At 38.2% G+C, this 17,974-nt stretch overlaps 1 protein-coding gene across 1 annotated transcript in view; it reads right to left on the reverse strand.

The window, feature by feature from the left end:
* LOC138024944 (uncharacterized) overlaps positions 1 to 17,974 on the reverse strand; it is a 69,326-nt gene that overhangs the window by 24,249 nt on the left and 27,103 nt on the right. Inside the window, exons 9-16 of the mRNA XM_068872142.1 lie at positions 16,810 to 17,121; positions 15,092 to 15,403; positions 13,429 to 13,740; positions 11,710 to 12,021; positions 9,990 to 10,301; positions 7,466 to 7,777; positions 4,361 to 4,672; positions 993 to 1,304 (exon numbers count right to left, since the gene is read on the reverse strand). Of these exons, the coding sequence (XP_068728243.1) occupies positions 993 to 1,304; positions 4,361 to 4,672; positions 7,466 to 7,777; positions 9,990 to 10,301; positions 11,710 to 12,021; positions 13,429 to 13,740; positions 15,092 to 15,403; positions 16,810 to 17,121 (2,496 nt within the window). The remainder of the gene's footprint in view (positions 1 to 992; positions 1,305 to 4,360; positions 4,673 to 7,465; positions 7,778 to 9,989; positions 10,302 to 11,709; positions 12,022 to 13,428; positions 13,741 to 15,091; positions 15,404 to 16,809; positions 17,122 to 17,974) is intronic.

Consider the following 17,974-nt stretch of genomic DNA (forward strand, 5'->3'; position numbering starts at 1 on the left):
CAATAAAAATAGAAGGGCTAATTCGTTGTGGGAGGTCCAAGAGATGATTAGGCCATACCGTTTCAGAACCTTAGAAAGACCACTGAAAAGGTCAAAATTGGAGGAAGAGGAACGAAATTTTGCATTACGTTAAGTGACCTGCACAAACGTATTAAATACAAGTTACTGGTTTGTTATCACATAGAATGTGAAACAATGCAAATATCTGAGATCTTTTACCTGAGGAGTTGCATACTGCCACTGCCACGAGTTAATAGCGAAAACTAGTGTTAGGCTATTGCACACTTCTTTGGAATGACCGATTGAGTTGAATACTCAGAAGGAACCACCAAAGTGCAACATTATTTTGCAATGAGTACGGATCTGAACAAACTGAACTGTCTACACGTTACGACATTTTTCCAGTCAACACGTTCTAAAAGGGCTTAAAAATTGGTGCTATTGTATTGTCAAAAATATCCTTTCACCGTGAGTAAAATGTGCTTTGCACTTGGTGTGAAAACTCCGGAAAATTGTTTCAGGCCTAGCTTAAACGAAATCTAAGACTTGTTTCTTTACATGTAGTTTCCGATTTACTAAAATACAGTAGAAGATAAACCTTTAATTGAAACGAATTTTGAGCTGATTGTTTAAAGTATACAAATATACTTTGCGCCTCTCGCAAACCCAAAGGTTTCGAGAAAAAAAAAAATTTGCAAAGCAAACACCAGAAAATGAGCAACAGGTGGAAATACCGGTCGCTTAAAAGGATTGACTGAACACAGTGAACTGACTGCAAACTAGACATTACATTACCAAAGATTCACTCATTCAGGCAGAACAATAATGATTAACAAAGTTACAACATCTTAGGGGACAGGATCAACATCCGGTACGTCAAAGCTGCTCTACAACTTGCCAGGTCAGTTCCCTTTCATCCCTAAACTTAAGAAAGGAAAATATGAAGCCGCTCATTCCATTATGACGAATTCTGAACGTACATGTTTACATACCTTTTTGCAGTGTTTCCACTTCATAACATGGTTCCATCAATGGTGACCTTCCAACCTTGGTATAGCCTGCTATTTTAATGCAGTAGTTGGTGAAAGGTTTCAGTCCGCCAATTAAAGCATTCGTTTGACTTGCAGTTGCATTCTTACTTATATACTCAGATTGACCTTTCTGATTGTAAAACACTGTGTAGCCAACAATAATACCATTTTGATCCTTTTGTGGTATTTCCTCCCAAATAACTCTAATGGTGTGAGCATCCACTGCTTTTGTTCCATCTTGCCCTTGCTTGATAACTGGATCAGAGCTCGGAGCTATTTATATAACACAAACAAAAAAAAGGTGACCAAAAATCATCTTTTTACACGTACTTTTTCTTAAACTATTTTGCAGTTCATCAATTATCCTATTTTGCACTTCACATCTTCATAAAACCTGCTTTTCTTTTAATTATTTCGCAAATTTTATGAACATTTATTAAAGGTCGTTAACTCAAATGGTGTTATTGTTATTGCCATTGCTAAAACATTTACAGTCGCTGGAGAGACTTCCTGCAGAACTCTTATGAAAAATTGGAAGTAAGAGGGACTGGTCTCCCAAACAAGGTAGCAGACTCAACAACAGGAGGCAATAAAATAAGAGAATGAAGGGGTAGTTTCTAAAGAAACTGTGATGCTGCGTCGGTGGGGAAGTAGTATACAAAAATTTGGTTTTATCAACGGAGTTGATATTGTAAATTGGCCACCGTACAGAGATTCTAAAAGCTGACATTTCGAGCGTTAGCCCTTCGTCAGAGCGAATCGAGGGATTATGGGTTACGTGTAGTTTTTATAGTAGAGTAGGAGCTACGCTATTGGTGGTAACATGGCAACGTGAAAAATAGGAATATATTAGTTAAATGAAAAGCGTTCGTTAATACCGTGAGGATTAAGGGTGCCGATTTGAAAAATGAATTTTTGTTCCAGATTCTTGCGGCTTTCCGTCGTACCTAGAAGTAGGGAAAGGCCGCAGATAGCCATGTGTTTTTTGGAGTGGTTAGACAGATTAAAATGGCGAGCGACTGGCTTAAATGCATCCCTGTCATTCTTCTCAACGTCGCGAAGGTGTTCCTGGAATCGGTCACCTAGTCGCCAACTTCATTGGCTTTCCTAGATATCAAAGTTTCTGTTAGAGGCAACTTGCTATGTACTAGTGTGCACTACAAACCTACTGATTGACACAGTTATTTGTTGTATTCATCGTCACATCCATCACATGTCAAGAATTCCATTCCTTATTCTCAATTTCTTAGACTTCGACGTCTATGTAGTGATGACTCCGATTTTTACCAGCAAATCAGAGGAGATGTGCCAGTTCTTCGAAAAACGTGGCTATCCTGTCTCTGTGGTCAAAGCGGGCCATCATCGCGCCCAACAGTTTGATCGACAGTCATCACTACAAACGTCACAAAAAGATAAGAATGACAGAATTCCATTCACCCTCACTTTCCATCCTCATAATCACGCAGTCAAAAGCATCATTCTTAGTAATTTTAAATTACTCCAAAATGATCCCGAGACTGGTAGAATCTTTTCGCAACCTCCACTTATTTCATTCAAACGCGACAAAAACGTAGGCAACTTTCTAGTTAGAAGCGAACTCAAAACTAACGAGCAACCCGGCACTTTCAAATGCGCCCGCTCACGATGCAAAACTTGTCCTTTCATTGTCAACACTAGCAAGATATGGGGACCTAAGCGATCTGTTAAGATCACCCATCGTTTCACATGTACCTCCGCAAATGTCATTTATTGCATAACCTGTACGTTATGCAATAAATTATACATCGGTGAGACAAGTAGACGACTAGGTGACCGATTCCGCGAACAACTTCGCGACGTTGAGAAGAATGACAGGGATGCATCTAAGCCAGTCGCTCGCCATTTTAATTTGCCTAACCACTCCAAAAAACACATGGCTATCTGCGGCCTTTCCCTACTTCTAGGTACGACGGAAAGCCGCAAGAATCTGGAACAAAAATTCATCTTTCAAATCGGCACCCTTAATCCTCACGGTATTAACGAACGCTTTTCATTTAACTAATATATTCCTATTTCTCACGTTGCCATGTTACCACCAATAGCGTAGCTCCTACTCTACTATAAAAACAACACGTAACCCATAATCCATCGATTCGCTCTGACGAAGGGCTAACGCTCGAAACGTCAGCTTTTAGAATCTCTGTACGGTGGCCAATTTACATTATCAACTCCGTTGATAAAACCAAATTTTTGTATAATAAAATAAATGGCCTAAAGTTAATTGGTTACACACAAGGGAAGCTCAAGCAAACAGTAGCCAAGAAAAATTGAACATCTAATTCGTTGGGGAAGGTCCAAGAGATGATTAGGCCATAACGCTTCACTAGCTTGGTAAGATCACTGAAAGGATCAAGTTTGAAAGAAGAGGAACGAAAATTTGCATTTACGTTAAGTGAGCTGCACAAAAATATTAAATACAAGTCACTGGTTTATTATCACATAGAATGTGAAAAAATGCAAATATCTGAGAAATTTCACCTAAGGAGTTGCTTACTGCAATGTCAGAACTTTGAACAGTATTTGTCTTTTTCAGGTTCCCGATCCACTGCCACGAGTGAATAGCGAAAACTAGTATAGGCTAATGCATACTTCTTTGGAATGACCGATTGAGTTATATACTCAGAAGGAACCACCCAAGTGCAACATTATTTTACAATGATTACGGATCTGAACAAATTGTTCTGTCTACACATTACGACATTTACATAAAACCAGTATCAACAGTCTACAAGGTCTACCAGGGCTTAAAAATTGGTGCTATCGTATTGTCAAAAATATCCTTTCACCGAGAGTAAAATGTGCTTTGCACTTTGTGTGCAAGCCCTGAAAAATTGTTACAGGCCTAGCTTAAACGAAATCTAAGACTTGTTTCTTTACATGTAGTTTCCGATTTACTAAACTACAGTAAAACGTAAACCTTTAATTGAAGCGAATTTTGAGCTGATTGTTTAAAGTATCCAAATATACTTTGCGCCGCTCGCAAACCCAAAGGTTTTGAGGAAAAAAAAATTTGCAAAGCAAACACCACAAAATGAGCAACAGGTAGAAATACCGGTCGCTTAAAAGGAACGACTGAACACAGTAAACTGAGTGCAAAGATTCACTAATCCAAGCAGAACAATAGTGATTAACAAAGTTACAACATCTTAGGGGACAGGATGAACATCCTGTACTTTAAAGCTGCTCTACAACTTTCCAGGTCTGTTCCCTTTGATCGCTACACTTACGAAAGGAAAATATGAAGCCGCTCATTCCATTATGACGAATTCTGAACGTACATGTTTGCATACCTTTTTGCAGTGTTTCCACTTCATAACATGGTTCCATCAATGGTGACATTCCAACCTTGGTATAGCCTGCTATTTTAATGCAGTAGTTGGTGAAAGGTTTCAGTCCGCCAATTGAAGCATTCGTTTGACTTGCAGTTGCATTCTTACTGAAATATTCAGATTGACCTTTCTCATTGTAAAACACTGTGTAGCCAATAATAATGCCATTTTGGTCCTGTTGTGGTATTTCTTCCCAAACAACTCTAATCGTGTGAGCATCCACTGCTTTTGTTCCATCTCGGCCTTGCTTGATAACTGGATCAGAGCTCGGAGCTATTTATAAAACACAAACAAAGAAAGGTGACCAAAAATCATCTTTTTACACATACTTTTTCTTAAACTTTTTTGCAGTTCATCAATTATCCTTTTTTGCACTTCACATCTTTATGAAACCTGCCTTGCTTTTAGCTATTTCACAAATTTCATTCAAATTTTTCAAACGACGTTAACTCCAAAGGTGTTATTGTTATTGCCATTGCTAAAACAATTACAGTCCCTGTAGAGACTTCCTGCAGAACTCTTGTGAAGAATCGGAAGTAAGAGGGACTGGTCTCCCAAACAAGGGAGCAGACTCAACAAAAGGAGGAATAAAATAAAAGGCCTGAAGTTAATTGGTCACACACAAGGGAAGCTCAAGCATGCAATAGGCAATAACAAATAGAAGGGCTAATTCGTTGGTGGGGGAGGTCCAAGAGATGATTAGGCCATACCGCTTAAGAACCTTGGAAACATCACTGAAAAGGTCAAAATTGGAGGAAGAGGAAGGAAATTTTGCATTTACGTTAAGTGACCTGCACAAAAGTATTAAATACAAGTTACTGGTTTATTATCACATAGAATGTAGAACAATGGAAATATCAGAGATCTTTCACCTCAAGAGTTGCATACTGCAATGTCAGAACTTTAAACAGTATTTCTCTTTTCCCATTCCCAATCCACTGCCACGAGTGAATAGCGAAAACTTGTATTAGGCTGATGCACACTTCTTTGGAATGACCGATTGAGTTGAATACTCAGAAGGAACCAACCATGTGCAACATTATTTTACAATGATTACTGATCTGAACAAACTGAACTGTCTACACGTTACTACATTTGAGCAGTCAACACGGTCTACCAGGGCTTAAAAATTGGTGCTATCCTATTGTCAAAAATATCCTTTCACCGTGAGTAAAATGTGCCTTGCACTTGGAGTGCAAACTCCGGAAAATTGTTTCAGGCCTAGCTTAAACGAAATCTAAGACTTGTTTCTTTACATGTAGTTTCCGATTTACTAAAATACAGTAGAAGGTGAACCTTTAATTGAACCGAATTTTGAGCTGATTGTTTAAAGTATACAAATATACTTTTTTGCAGTGTTTCTACTACATAATATGGTTCCATCAATGGTGACCTTCCAACCTTGGTATAGCCTGCTATTTTAATGCAGTAGTTGGTGAAAGGTTTCAGTCCGCCAATTGAAGCATTCGTTTGACTTGCAGTTGCATTCTTACTGAAATATTCAGATTGACCTTTCTCATTGTAAAACACTGTGTAGCCAATAATAATGCCATTTTGGTCCTGTTGTGGTATTTCCTCCCAAACAACTCTAATCGTGTGAGCATTCACTGCTTTTGTTTCATTTTGCCCTTGCTTGATAACTGGATGAGAGCTCGGAGCTATTTCAAAAACACAAACAAAGAAAAGGTGTCCAAAAATTATCTTCTTACACGTACTTTTTCTTAAACTATTTTGCACTTCACATCTTTATGAAACCTGCTTTTCTTTTAAATATTTCACACATTTCATGCTCATTTATTAAACGTCGTTAACTCCAAAGGTGCTATTGTTATTGCCATTGCTAAAACAAATACAGTCCCTGGAGAGACTTTAGGCAGAACTTTCATGAAAAATCGGAAGTGAGAGAGACTGGTCTCCCAAACAAGGTAGCAGACTCAACAACAGGAGGCAATAAAATAAAAGGCCTGAAGTCAATTGGTCACACACAAAGGGAAGCTCAAGCATTCAGTAGCGAAAAAAATAGAAGGGCTAACTCTTTGCGGGAGGTCCAAGGGATAATTAGGCCATAAAAACTTAGCTTAGTAAGATGACTGAAAACGTCAAAATTGGAGGAAGAGGAAGGAAATTTTGCATTTACGTTAAGTGACCTGCACAAAAAAATTAAATACAAGATACTGGTTTATTATCACATAGAACGTGGAACAATGGAAATATCAGAGATCTTTCACCTCAGGAGTTGCATACTACAATGTCAAAACTTTGAACAACATTAGTCTTTTTCTGTCCCCAATCCACTGCCACGAGTGAATAACGAAAACTAGTGTTAGGCTATTGCACACTTCTTTGGAATGACCGATTGAGTTGAATACTCAGAAGGAACCACCCAAGTGCAACATTATTTTACAATGATTACGCGGGATCTGAACAAATTGTTCTGTGCACACGTTACGACGTTTACACAAAGCTAGTATCAACAGACTACACGGTCTACTAGGGCTTAAAAATTGGTGCTATCGTATTGTCAAAAATATCCTTTCACCGTGAGTAAAATGTGCTTTGCACTTGGTGTGCAAACTCCGGAAAATTGTTTCAGGCCTAGCTTAAACGAAATCTAAGACTTGTTTCTTTACATGTAGTTTCCGATTTACTAAAATACAGTAGAAGGTAAACCTTTAATTGAAGCGAATTTTGAGCTGATTGTTTAAAGTATACAAATATACTTTGCGCCTCTCGCAAACCCAAAGGCTCCGAGAAAAAAAAAAAACTTTGCAAAGCAAACACCACAAAATGAGCAACAGGTGGAAATACCGGTGGCTTAAAAGGAATGATTGAACACAGTGAACTGACTGCAAACTTGACATTACATTACAAAAGATTCACTTATCCAGGCAGAACAATAGTGATTAATAAAGTTACAACATCTTAGGGGACAGGATCAACATCCTGTTCGTCAAAGCTGCTCTACAACTTGCCAGGTCAGTTCCTTTTTATCCCTACACTAACGAAAGGAAAATATGAAGCCGCTCATCCCATTATGACAAATTCTGAACGTACATGTTTACATACCTTTTTGCAGTGTTTCTACTTCATAACGTGGTTCCATCAATGGTGACCTTCCAACCTTGGTATAGCCTGCTATTTTAATGCAGTAGTTGGTGAAAGGTTTCAGTCCGCCAATTGAAGCATTCGTTTGACTTGCAGTTGCATTCTTACTGAAATATTCAGATTGACCTTTCTCATTGTAAAACACTGTGTAGCCAATAATAATGCCATTTTGGTCCTGTTGTGGTATTTCCTCCCAAACAACTCTAATCGTGTGAGCATTCACTGCTTTTGTTCCATCCCGCCCTTGCTTGATAACTGGATCAGAGCTCGGAGCTATTTGTAAAACACAAACAAAAAAAAGGTGACCAAAAATCATCTTTTTACACGTACTTTTTCTTAAACTATTTTGCACTTCACATCTTTATGAAACCTGCTTTTCTTTTAAATATTTCACACATTTCATGCACATTTATTAAACGTCGTTAACTCCAAAGGTGCTGATGTTATTGCCATTGCTAAAACAAATACAGTCCCCGGAGAGACTTCAGGCAGAACTTTCATGAAAAATCGGAAGTGAGAGAGACTGGTCTCCCAAACAAGGTAGCAGACTCAACAACAGGAGGCAATTTTAAATTACTCCAAAATGATCCCGAGACTGGTAGAATCTTTTCGCAACCTCCACTTATTTCATTCAAACGCGACAAAAACGTAGGCAACTTTTTACTTAGAAGCGCGCTCAAAACCAACGAGCAACCCGGCACTTTCAAATGCGCGCGCTCACGATGCAAAACTTGTCTTTTCATTGTTAACACTAGCAAGATATCGGGACCTAAGCAATCTGTTAAGATCACCGATCGTTTCACATGTACCTCCACAAATGTCATTTATTGCATAACCTGTACGTTATGCAATAAATTATACATTGGTGAGACTGGTAGACGACTAGGTGACCGATTCCGCGAACACCTTCGCGATGTTGAGAAGAATGACAAGGATGCATCTAAGCCAGTCGCTCGCCATTTTAATCTGCCTAACCACTCCAAAAAACACATGGCTATCTTCGGCCTTTCCCTACATCTAGGTACGACGGAAAGCCGCAAGAATCTGGAACAAAAATTCATCTTTCAAATCGGCACCCTTAATCCTCACGGTGTTAACGAACGCTTTTCATTTAACTAATATATTCCTACTTTTCACGTTGCCATGTTACCACCAATAGCGTAGCTCCTACTCTACTATAAAAACTACACGTAACCCATAATCCCTCGATTCGCTCTGACGAAGGGCTAACGCTCGAAACGTCAGCTTTTAGAATCTCTGTACGGTGGTCAATTTACATTATCAACTCCGTTGATAAACCAAATTTTTGTATACTACTTCCCCACCGACGCAGCACCACAGTTTCCTTAGAAACTACCCCTTCATTCAAAAAAATAAAAGGCCTGAAGTCAATTGGTCACACACAAAGGGAAGCTCAAGCATTCAGTAGCGAAAAAAATAGAAGGGCTAACTCTTTGCGGGAGGTCCAAGGGATGATTAGGCCATAAAAACTTAGCTTAGTAAGATGACTGAAAACGTCAAAATTGGAGGAAGAGGAAGGAAATTTTGCATTTACGTTAAGTGACGTGCACAAAAAAATTAAATACAAGATACTGGTTTATTATCACATAGAACGTGGAACAATGGAAATATCAGAGATCTTTCACCTCAGGAGTTGCATACTACAATGTCAAAACTTTGAACAACATTAGTCTTTTTCTGTCCCCAATCCACTGCCACGAGTTAATAACGAAAACTAGTGTTAGGCTATTGCACACTTCTTTGGAATGACCGATTGAGTTGAATACTCAGAAGGAACCACCCAAGTGCAACATTATTTTACAATGATTACGCGGGATCTAAACAAATTGTTCTGTGCACACGTTACGACGTTTACACAAAGCTAGTATCAACAGACTACACGGTCTACTAGGGCTTAAAAATTGGTGCTATCGTATTGTCAAAAATATCCTTTCACCGTGAGTAAAATGTGCTTTGCACTTGGTGTGCAAACTCCGGAAAATTGTTTCAGGCCTAGCTTAAACGAAATCTAAGACTTGTTTCTTTACATGTAGTTTCCGATTTACTAAAATACAGTAGAAGGTAAACCTTTAATTGAAGCGAATTTTGAGCTGATTGTTTAAAGTATACAAATATACTTTGCGCCTCTCGCAAACCCAAAGGCTCCGAGAAAAAAAAAAAAACTTTGCAAAGCAAACACCACAAAATGAGCAACAGGTGGAAATACCGGTGGCTTAAAAGGAATGACTGAACACAGTGAACTGACTGCAAACTTGACATTACATTACCAAAGATTCACTTATCCAGGCAGAACAATAGTGATTAATAAAGTTACAACATCTTAGGGGACAGGATGAATGTCCTGTACGTCAAAGCTGCTCTACAACTTGCCAGGTCAGTTCCTTTTTATCCCTACACTAACGAAAGGAAAATATGAAGCCGCTCATCCCATTATGACAAATTCTGAACGTACATGTTTACATACCTTTTTGCAGTGTTTCCACTTCATAACATGGTTCCATCAATGGTGACCTTCCAACCTTGGTATAGCTTGCTATTTTAATGCAGTAGTTGGTGAAAGGTTTCAGTCCGCCAATTGAAGCATTCGTTTGACTTGCAGTTGCATTCTTACTGAAATATTCAGATTGACCTTTCTCATTGTAAAACACTGTGTAGCCAATAATAATGCCATTTTGGTCCTGTTGTGGTATTTCCTCCCAAACAACTCTAATCGTGTGAGCATTCACTGCTTTTGTTCCATCCCGCCCTTGCTTGATAACTGGATCAGAGCTCGGAGCTATTTATAAAACACAAACAAAAAAAAGGTGACCAAAAATCATCTTTTTACACGTACTTTTTCTTAAACTATTTTGCACTTCACATCTTTATGAAACCTGCTTTTCTTTTAAATATTTCACACATTTCATGCACATTTATTAAACGTCGTTAACTCCAAAGGTGCTATTGTTATTGCCATTGCTAAAACAAATACAGTCCCTGGAGAGACTTCAGGCAGAACTTTCATGAAAAATCGGAAGTGAGAGAGACTGGTCTCCCAAACAAGGTAGCAGACTCAACAACAGGAGGCAATAAAATAAAAGGCCTGAAGTCAATTGGTCACACACAAAGGGAAGCTCAAGCATTCAGTAGCGAAAAAAATAGAAGGGCTAACTCTTTGCGGGAGGTCCAAGGGATAATTAGGCCATAAAAACTTAGCTTAGTAAGATGACTAAAAACGTCAAAATTGGAGGAAGAGGAAGGAAATTTTGCATTTACGTTAAGTGACCTGAACAAAAAAATTAAATACAAGATACTGGTTTATTATCACATAGAACGTGGAACAATGGAAATATCAGAGATCTTTCACCTCAGGAGTTGCATACTACAATGTCAAAACTTTGAACAACATTAGTCTTTTTCTGTCCCCAATCCACTGCCACGAGTGAATAACGAAAACTAGTGTTAGGCTATTGCACACTTCTTTGGAATGACCGATTGAGTTGAATACTCAGAAGGAACCACCCAAGTGCAACATTATTTTACAATGATTACGCGGGATCTGAACAAATTGTTCTGTGCACACGTTACGACGTTTACACAAAGCTAGTATCAACAGACTACACGGTCTACTAGGGCTTAAAAATTGGTGCTATCGTATTGTCAAAAATATCCTTTCACCGTGAGTAAAATGTGCTTTGCACTTGGTGTGCAAACTCCGGAAAATTGTTTCAGGCCTAGCTTAAACGAAATCTAAGACTTGTTTCTTTACATGTAGTTTCCGATTTACTAAAATACAGTAGAAGGTAAACCTTTAATTGAAGCGAATTTTGAGCTGATTGTTTAAAGTATACAAATATACTTTGCGCCTCTCGCAAACCCAAAGGCTCCGAGAAAAAAAAAAAACTTTGCAAAGCAAACACCACAAAATGAGCAACAGGTGGAAATACCGGTCGCTTAAAAGGAATGATTGAACACAGTGAACTGACTGCAAACTTGACATTACATTACAAAAGATTCACTTATCCAGGCAGAACAATAGTGATTAATAAAGTTACAACATCTTAGGGGACAGGATGAATGTCCTGTACGTCAAAGCTGCTCTTCAACTTGCCAGGTCAGTTCCTTTTTATCCCTACACTAACGAAAGGAAAATATGAAGCCGCTCATCCCATTATGACAAATTCTGAACGTACATGTTTACATACCTTTTTGCAGTGTTTCCACTTCATAACATGGTTCCATCAATGGTGACCTTCCAACCTTGGTATAGCTTGCTATTTTAATGCAGTAGTTGGTGAAAGGTTTCAGTCCGCCAATTGAAGCATTCGTTTGACTTGCAGTTGCATTCTTACTGAAATATTCAGATTGACCTTTCTCATTGTAAAACACTGTGTAGCCAATAATAATGCCATTTTGGTCCTGTTGTGGTATTTCCTCCCAAACAACTCTAATCGTGTGAGCATTCACTGCTTTTGTTCCATCCCGCCCTTGCTTGATAACTGGATCAGAGCTCGGAGCTATTTATAAAACACAAACAAAAAAAAGGTGACCAAAAATCATCTTTTTACACGTACTTTTTCTTAAACTATTTTGCACTTCACATCTTTATGAAACCTGCTTTTCTTTTAAATATTTCACACATTTCATGCACATTTATTAAACGTCGTTAACTCCAAAGGTGCTATTGTTATTGCCATTGCTAAAACAAATACAGTCCCCGGAGAGACTTCAGGCAGAACTTTCATGAAAAATCGGAAGTAAAAGAGACTGGTCTCCCAAACAAGGTAGCAGACTCAACAACAGGAGGCAATAAAATAAAAGGCCTGAAGTCAATTGGTCACACACAAAGGGAAGCTCAAGCATTCAGTAGCGAAAAAAATAGAAGGGCTAACTCTTTGCGGGAGGTCCAAGGGATAATTAGGCCATAAAAACTTAGCTTAGTAAGATGACTAAAAACGTCAAAATTGGAGGAAGAGGAAGGAAATTTTGCATTTACGTTAAGTGACCTGCACAAAAAAATTAAATACAAGATACTGGTTTATTATCACATAGAACGTGGAACAATGGAAATATCAGAGATCTTTCACCTCAGGAGTTGCATACTACAATGTCAAAACTTTGAACAACATTAGTCTTTTTCTGTCCCCAATCCACTGCCACGAGTGAATAACGAAAACTAGTGTTAGGCTATTGCACACTTCTTTGGAATGACCGATTGAGTTGAATACTCAGAAGGAACCACCCAAGTGCAACATTATTTTACAATGATTACGCGGGATCTGAACAAATTGTTCTGTGCACACGTTACGACGTTTACACAAAGCTAGTATCAACAGACTACACGGTCTACTAGGGCTTAAAAATTGGTGCTATCGTATTGTCAAAAATATCCTTTCACCGTGAGTAAAATGTGCTTTGCACTTGGTGTGCAAACTCCGGAAAATTGTTTCAGGCCTAGCTTAAACGAAATCTAAGACTTGTTTCTTTACATGTAGTTTCCGATTTACTAAAATACAGTAGAAGGTAAACCTTTAATTGAAGCGAATTTTGAGCTGATTGTTTAAAGTATACAAATATACTTTGCGCCTCTCGCAAACCCAAAGGCTCCGAGAAAAAAAAAAAACTTTGCAAAGCAAACACCACAAAATGAGCAACAGGTGGAAATACCGGTGGCTTAAAAGGAATGATTGAACACAGTGAACTGACTGCAAACTTGATATTACATTACAAAAGATTCACTTATCCAGGCAGAACAATAGTGATTAATAAAGTTACAACATCTTAGGGGACAGGATCAACATCCTGTTCGTCAATTTGCTCTACAACTTGCCAGGTCAGTTCCTTTTTATCCCTACACTAACGAAAGGAAAATATGAAGCCGCTCATCCCATTATGACAAATTCTGAACGTACATGTTTACATACCTTTTTGCAGTGTTTCCACTTCATAACATGGTTCCATCAATGGTGACCTTCCAACCTTGGTATAGCCTGCTATTTTAATGCAGTAGTTGGTGAAAGGTTTCAGTCCGCCAATTGAAGCATTCGTTTGACTTGCAGTTGCATTCTTACTGAAATATTCAGATTGACCTTTCTCATTGTAAAACACTGTGTAGCCAATAATAATGCCATTTTGGTCCTGTTGTGGTATTTGCTCCCAAACAACTCTAATCGTGTGAGCATCCACTGCTTTTGTACCATTTCGCCCTTGCTTGATAACTGGATCAGAGCTCGGAGCTATTTCAAAAACACAAACAAAAAAAAGGTGTCCAAAAATTATCTTTTTACACGTACTTTTTCTTAAACTATTTTGCACTTCACATCTTTATGAAACCTGCTTTTCTTTTAAATATTTCACACATTTCATGCACATTTGTTAAACGTCGTTAACTCCAAAGGTGTTATTGTTATTGCCATTCCTAAAACAATTACAGTCCCTGGAGAGACTTCGGGCAGAACTCTCATGAAAAATCGGAAGTGAGAGAGACTGGTCTCCCAAACAAGGAAGCAGACTCAACAACTGGAGACAATAAAATGAAAGGCCTGAAGTTAATTGGTCACACACAAGAGAAGCTCAAGCATAGAGTAGCAAAGAGAAATAGAAGGGCTAATTCTTTGCGGGAGGTCCAAGGGATGACTAGGCCATAAAAACTTAGCTTAGTAAGATGACTGAAAAGGTCAAAATTGGTGGAAGAGGAAGGGAATTTCGCATTTACGCTAAGTGAAATCCACAAAAAAATTTAAATACAAGTTACTGGTTTATTATCACATAGAATGTGGAACAATGGAAATATCAGAGATCTTTCACCTCAGGAGTTGCATACTACAATGTCAAAACTTTGAACAGTAATAGTCTTTTTCTGTATCCAATCCACTGCCACGAGTGAATAGCGAAAACTAGTGTTAGGCTATTGCACACTTCTTTGAAATGACCGATTGAGTTGAATACTCAGAAGGAGCCACCCAAGTGCAACATTATTTTACAATGATTACGCGGGATCTGAACAAATTGTTCTGTACACACGTTACGACGTTTACATATCGTATTGTCAAAAATATCCTTTCACCATGAGTAAAATGTGCTTTGCACTTGGTGTGGAAACTCCGGAAAATTGTTTCAGGCCTAGCTTAAACGAAATCTAAGACTTGTTTCTTTACATGTAGTTTCCGATTTACTAAAATACAGTAGAAGGTAAACCTTTAATTGAAGCGAATTTTGAGCTGATTGTTTAAAGTATACAAATATACTTTGCGCCTCTCGCAAACCCAAAGGTTTCGAGAAAAAAAAATGCAAAGCAAACAACACAAAATGAGCAACAGGTGGAAATACCGGTTGCTTAAAAGGAATGACTGAACACAGTGAACTGACTGCAAACTTAACATTACATTACCAAAGATTCACTTATCCAGGCAGAACAATAGTGATTAACAAAGTTACAACATCTTAGGGGACAGGATGAACATCCTGTACGTCAAAGCTGCTCTACAACTTGCCAGGTCAGTTCCTTTTCATCCCTATACTAACGAAAGGAAAATATGAAGCTGCTCATCCCATTATGACGAATTCTGAACATACATGTTTACATACCTTTTTGCAGTGTTTCCACTTTATAAGATGGTTCTATCAATGGTGACCTTCCAATCTTGGTATAGCCTGCTATTTTAATGCAGTAGTTGGTGAAAGGTTTCAGTCCGCCAATTGAAGCATTCGTTTGACTTGCAGTTGCATTCTTACTGAAATATTCAGATTGACCTTTCTCATTGTAAAACACTGTGTAGCCAATAATAATGCCATTTTGGTCCTGTTGTGGTATTTTCTCCCAAACAACTCTAATCGTGTTAGCATCCACTGCTTTTGTTCCATTTCGGCCTTGCTTGATAACTGGATCAGAGCTCGGAGCTATTTATAAAACACAAACAAAAAAAAGGTGTCCAAAAATCATCTTTTTACACGTACTTTTTCTTAAACTATTTTGCACTTCACATCTTTATGAAACCTGCTTTTCTTTTAAATATTTCACACATTTCATGCACATTTATTAAACGTCGTTAACTCCAAAGGTGTTATTGTTATTCCCATTGCGAAAACAATTACAGTCCCTGGAGAGACTTTAGGCAGAACTCTCATGAAAAATCGGAGGTCAGAGAGACTGGTCTCCCTAACAAGGGAGCAAACTCAACAAAAGGAGGCAATAAAATAAAAGGCCTGAAGTCAATTGGTCACACACAAAGGGAAGCTCAAGCATTCAGTAGCGAAAAAAATAGAAGGGCTAACTCTTTGCGGGAGGTCCAAGGGATAATTAGGCCATAAAAACTTAGCTTAGTAAGATGACTGAAAAGGTCAAAATTGGAGGAAGAGGAAAGAAATTTTGCATTTACGTTAAGTGACCTGCACAAAAAATTAAATACAAGTTACTGGTTTATTATCACATAGAATGTTGAACAATGGAAATATCAGAGATCTTTCACCTCAGGAGTTGCATACTACAATGTCATTACTTTGAACAGTAATAGTGTTTTTTTGTCTCGAATCCACTGCCACGAGTGAATAGCGAAAACTAGTGTTAGGCTATTGCTCACTTCTTTGGAATGACCGATTGAGTTGAATACTCAGAAGGAACCACCGAAGTGCAACATTATTTTACAATGATTACGCTTGATCTGAACAAATTGTTCTGTGCACACGTTACGACGTTTACACAAAGCCAGTATCAACAGTCCACACGGTCTATCAGGGCTTAAAAATTGGTGCTATCGTATTGTCAAAAATATCCTTTCACCGTGAGTAAAATGTGCTTTGCACTTGGTGTGCAAACGCCGGAAAATTGTTTCAACAAAATTGCTTAAACGAAATCTAAGACTTGTTTTTTTACATGTAGTTTCCGATTTACTAAAACACAGTAGAAGGTAAACCTTTAATTGAAGCGAATTTTGAGCTGATTGTTTAAAGTATACAAATATACTTTGCGCCTCTGGCAAACCCAAAGGCTTCGAGAAAAAAAAAAAATGCAAAGCAAACAACACAAAATGAGCAACAGGTGGAAATACCGGTCGCTTAAAAGGAATGACTGAACACAGTAAACTAACTGCAAACTTGACATTACATTACCAAATATTAACTTATCCAGGCAGAACAATAGTGATTAACAAAGTTACAACATCTTAGGGGACAGGATGAACATCCTGTACGTCAAAGCTGCTCTACAACTTGCCAGGTCAGTTCCTTTTCATCCCTATACTAACGAAAGGAAAATATGAAGCCGCTCATCCCATTATGACGAATTCTGAACGTACATGTTTACATACCTTTTTGCAGTGTTTCCACTTCATAACATGGTTCCATCAATGGCGACCTTCCAACCTTGGTATAGCCTGCTATTTTAATGCAGTGGTTGGTGAAAGGTTTTAGTCCGCCAATTGAAGCATTCCTTTGCCTTGCAGTTGCATTCTTACTGAAATATTCAGATTGACCTTTCTCATTGTAAAACACTGTGTAGCCAATAATAATGCCATTTTGGTCCTGTTGTGGTATTTTCTCCCAAACAACTCTAATCGTGTGAGCGTCCACTGCTTTTGTTTTATCTCGCCCTTGCTTGATAACTGGATCAGAGCTCGGAGCTATTTGTAAAACACAAACCAAAAAATGGTGACCAAAAATCATCTTTTTACACGTACTTTTTCTCAAACTTTTTTGCACTTCACATCTTTATGAAACCTGCTTTTCTTTTAAATATTTCACACATTTTATGCACATTTTTTAAACGTTGTTAACTCCAAAGGTGTTATTGTTATTCCAATTGCTAAAACGATTACAGTCCCTGGAGAGACTTCAGGCAGAACTCTCATGAAAAATCGGAAGTGGGAGAGACTGGTCTCCCAAACAAGGGAGCAGACTCAACAACAGGAGGCAATAAAATAAAAGGCCTGAAGTTAATTGGTCACACACAAAGGGAAGCTCAAGCATACAGTAGCGAAGAAAAATAGAAGGGCTATTTCTTTGCGGGAGGTCCAAGGGATGATTAGGCCATAAAAAGTTAGCTTAGTAAGATGACTGAAAAAGTCAAAATTGGAGGAAGGGGAAGAAAATTTTGCATTTACGTGAAGTGACCTGCACAAAACCATTAAATACAAGTTACTGGTTTATTATCACATAGAATGTTGAACAATGGAAATATCAGAGATCTTTCACCTCAGAAGTTGCTTACTACAATATCAAAACTTTAACAGTATTAGTCTTTTTCTGTCCCCAATCCACTGCCACGAGTGAAAAATGAAAACTAGTGTTAGGCTATTGCACACTTCTTTGGAATGACCGATTGAGTTGAATACTCAGAAGGAACCACCCAAGTGCAACATTATTTTACAATGATTACGCTGGATCTGAACAAACTGTTCTGTGCACAGGTTACAACGCTTACATAAAGCCAGTATCAACAGTCTACACGGTCTACCATGGCTTAAAAGTTGGTGC

This window comes from Montipora capricornis, chromosome 11 (genome assembly GCF_036669925.1).
Source record: "Montipora capricornis isolate CH-2021 chromosome 11, ASM3666992v2, whole genome shotgun sequence".
In the NCBI taxonomy this organism is placed as follows: Eukaryota; Metazoa; Cnidaria; class Anthozoa; order Scleractinia; family Acroporidae; genus Montipora; species Montipora capricornis.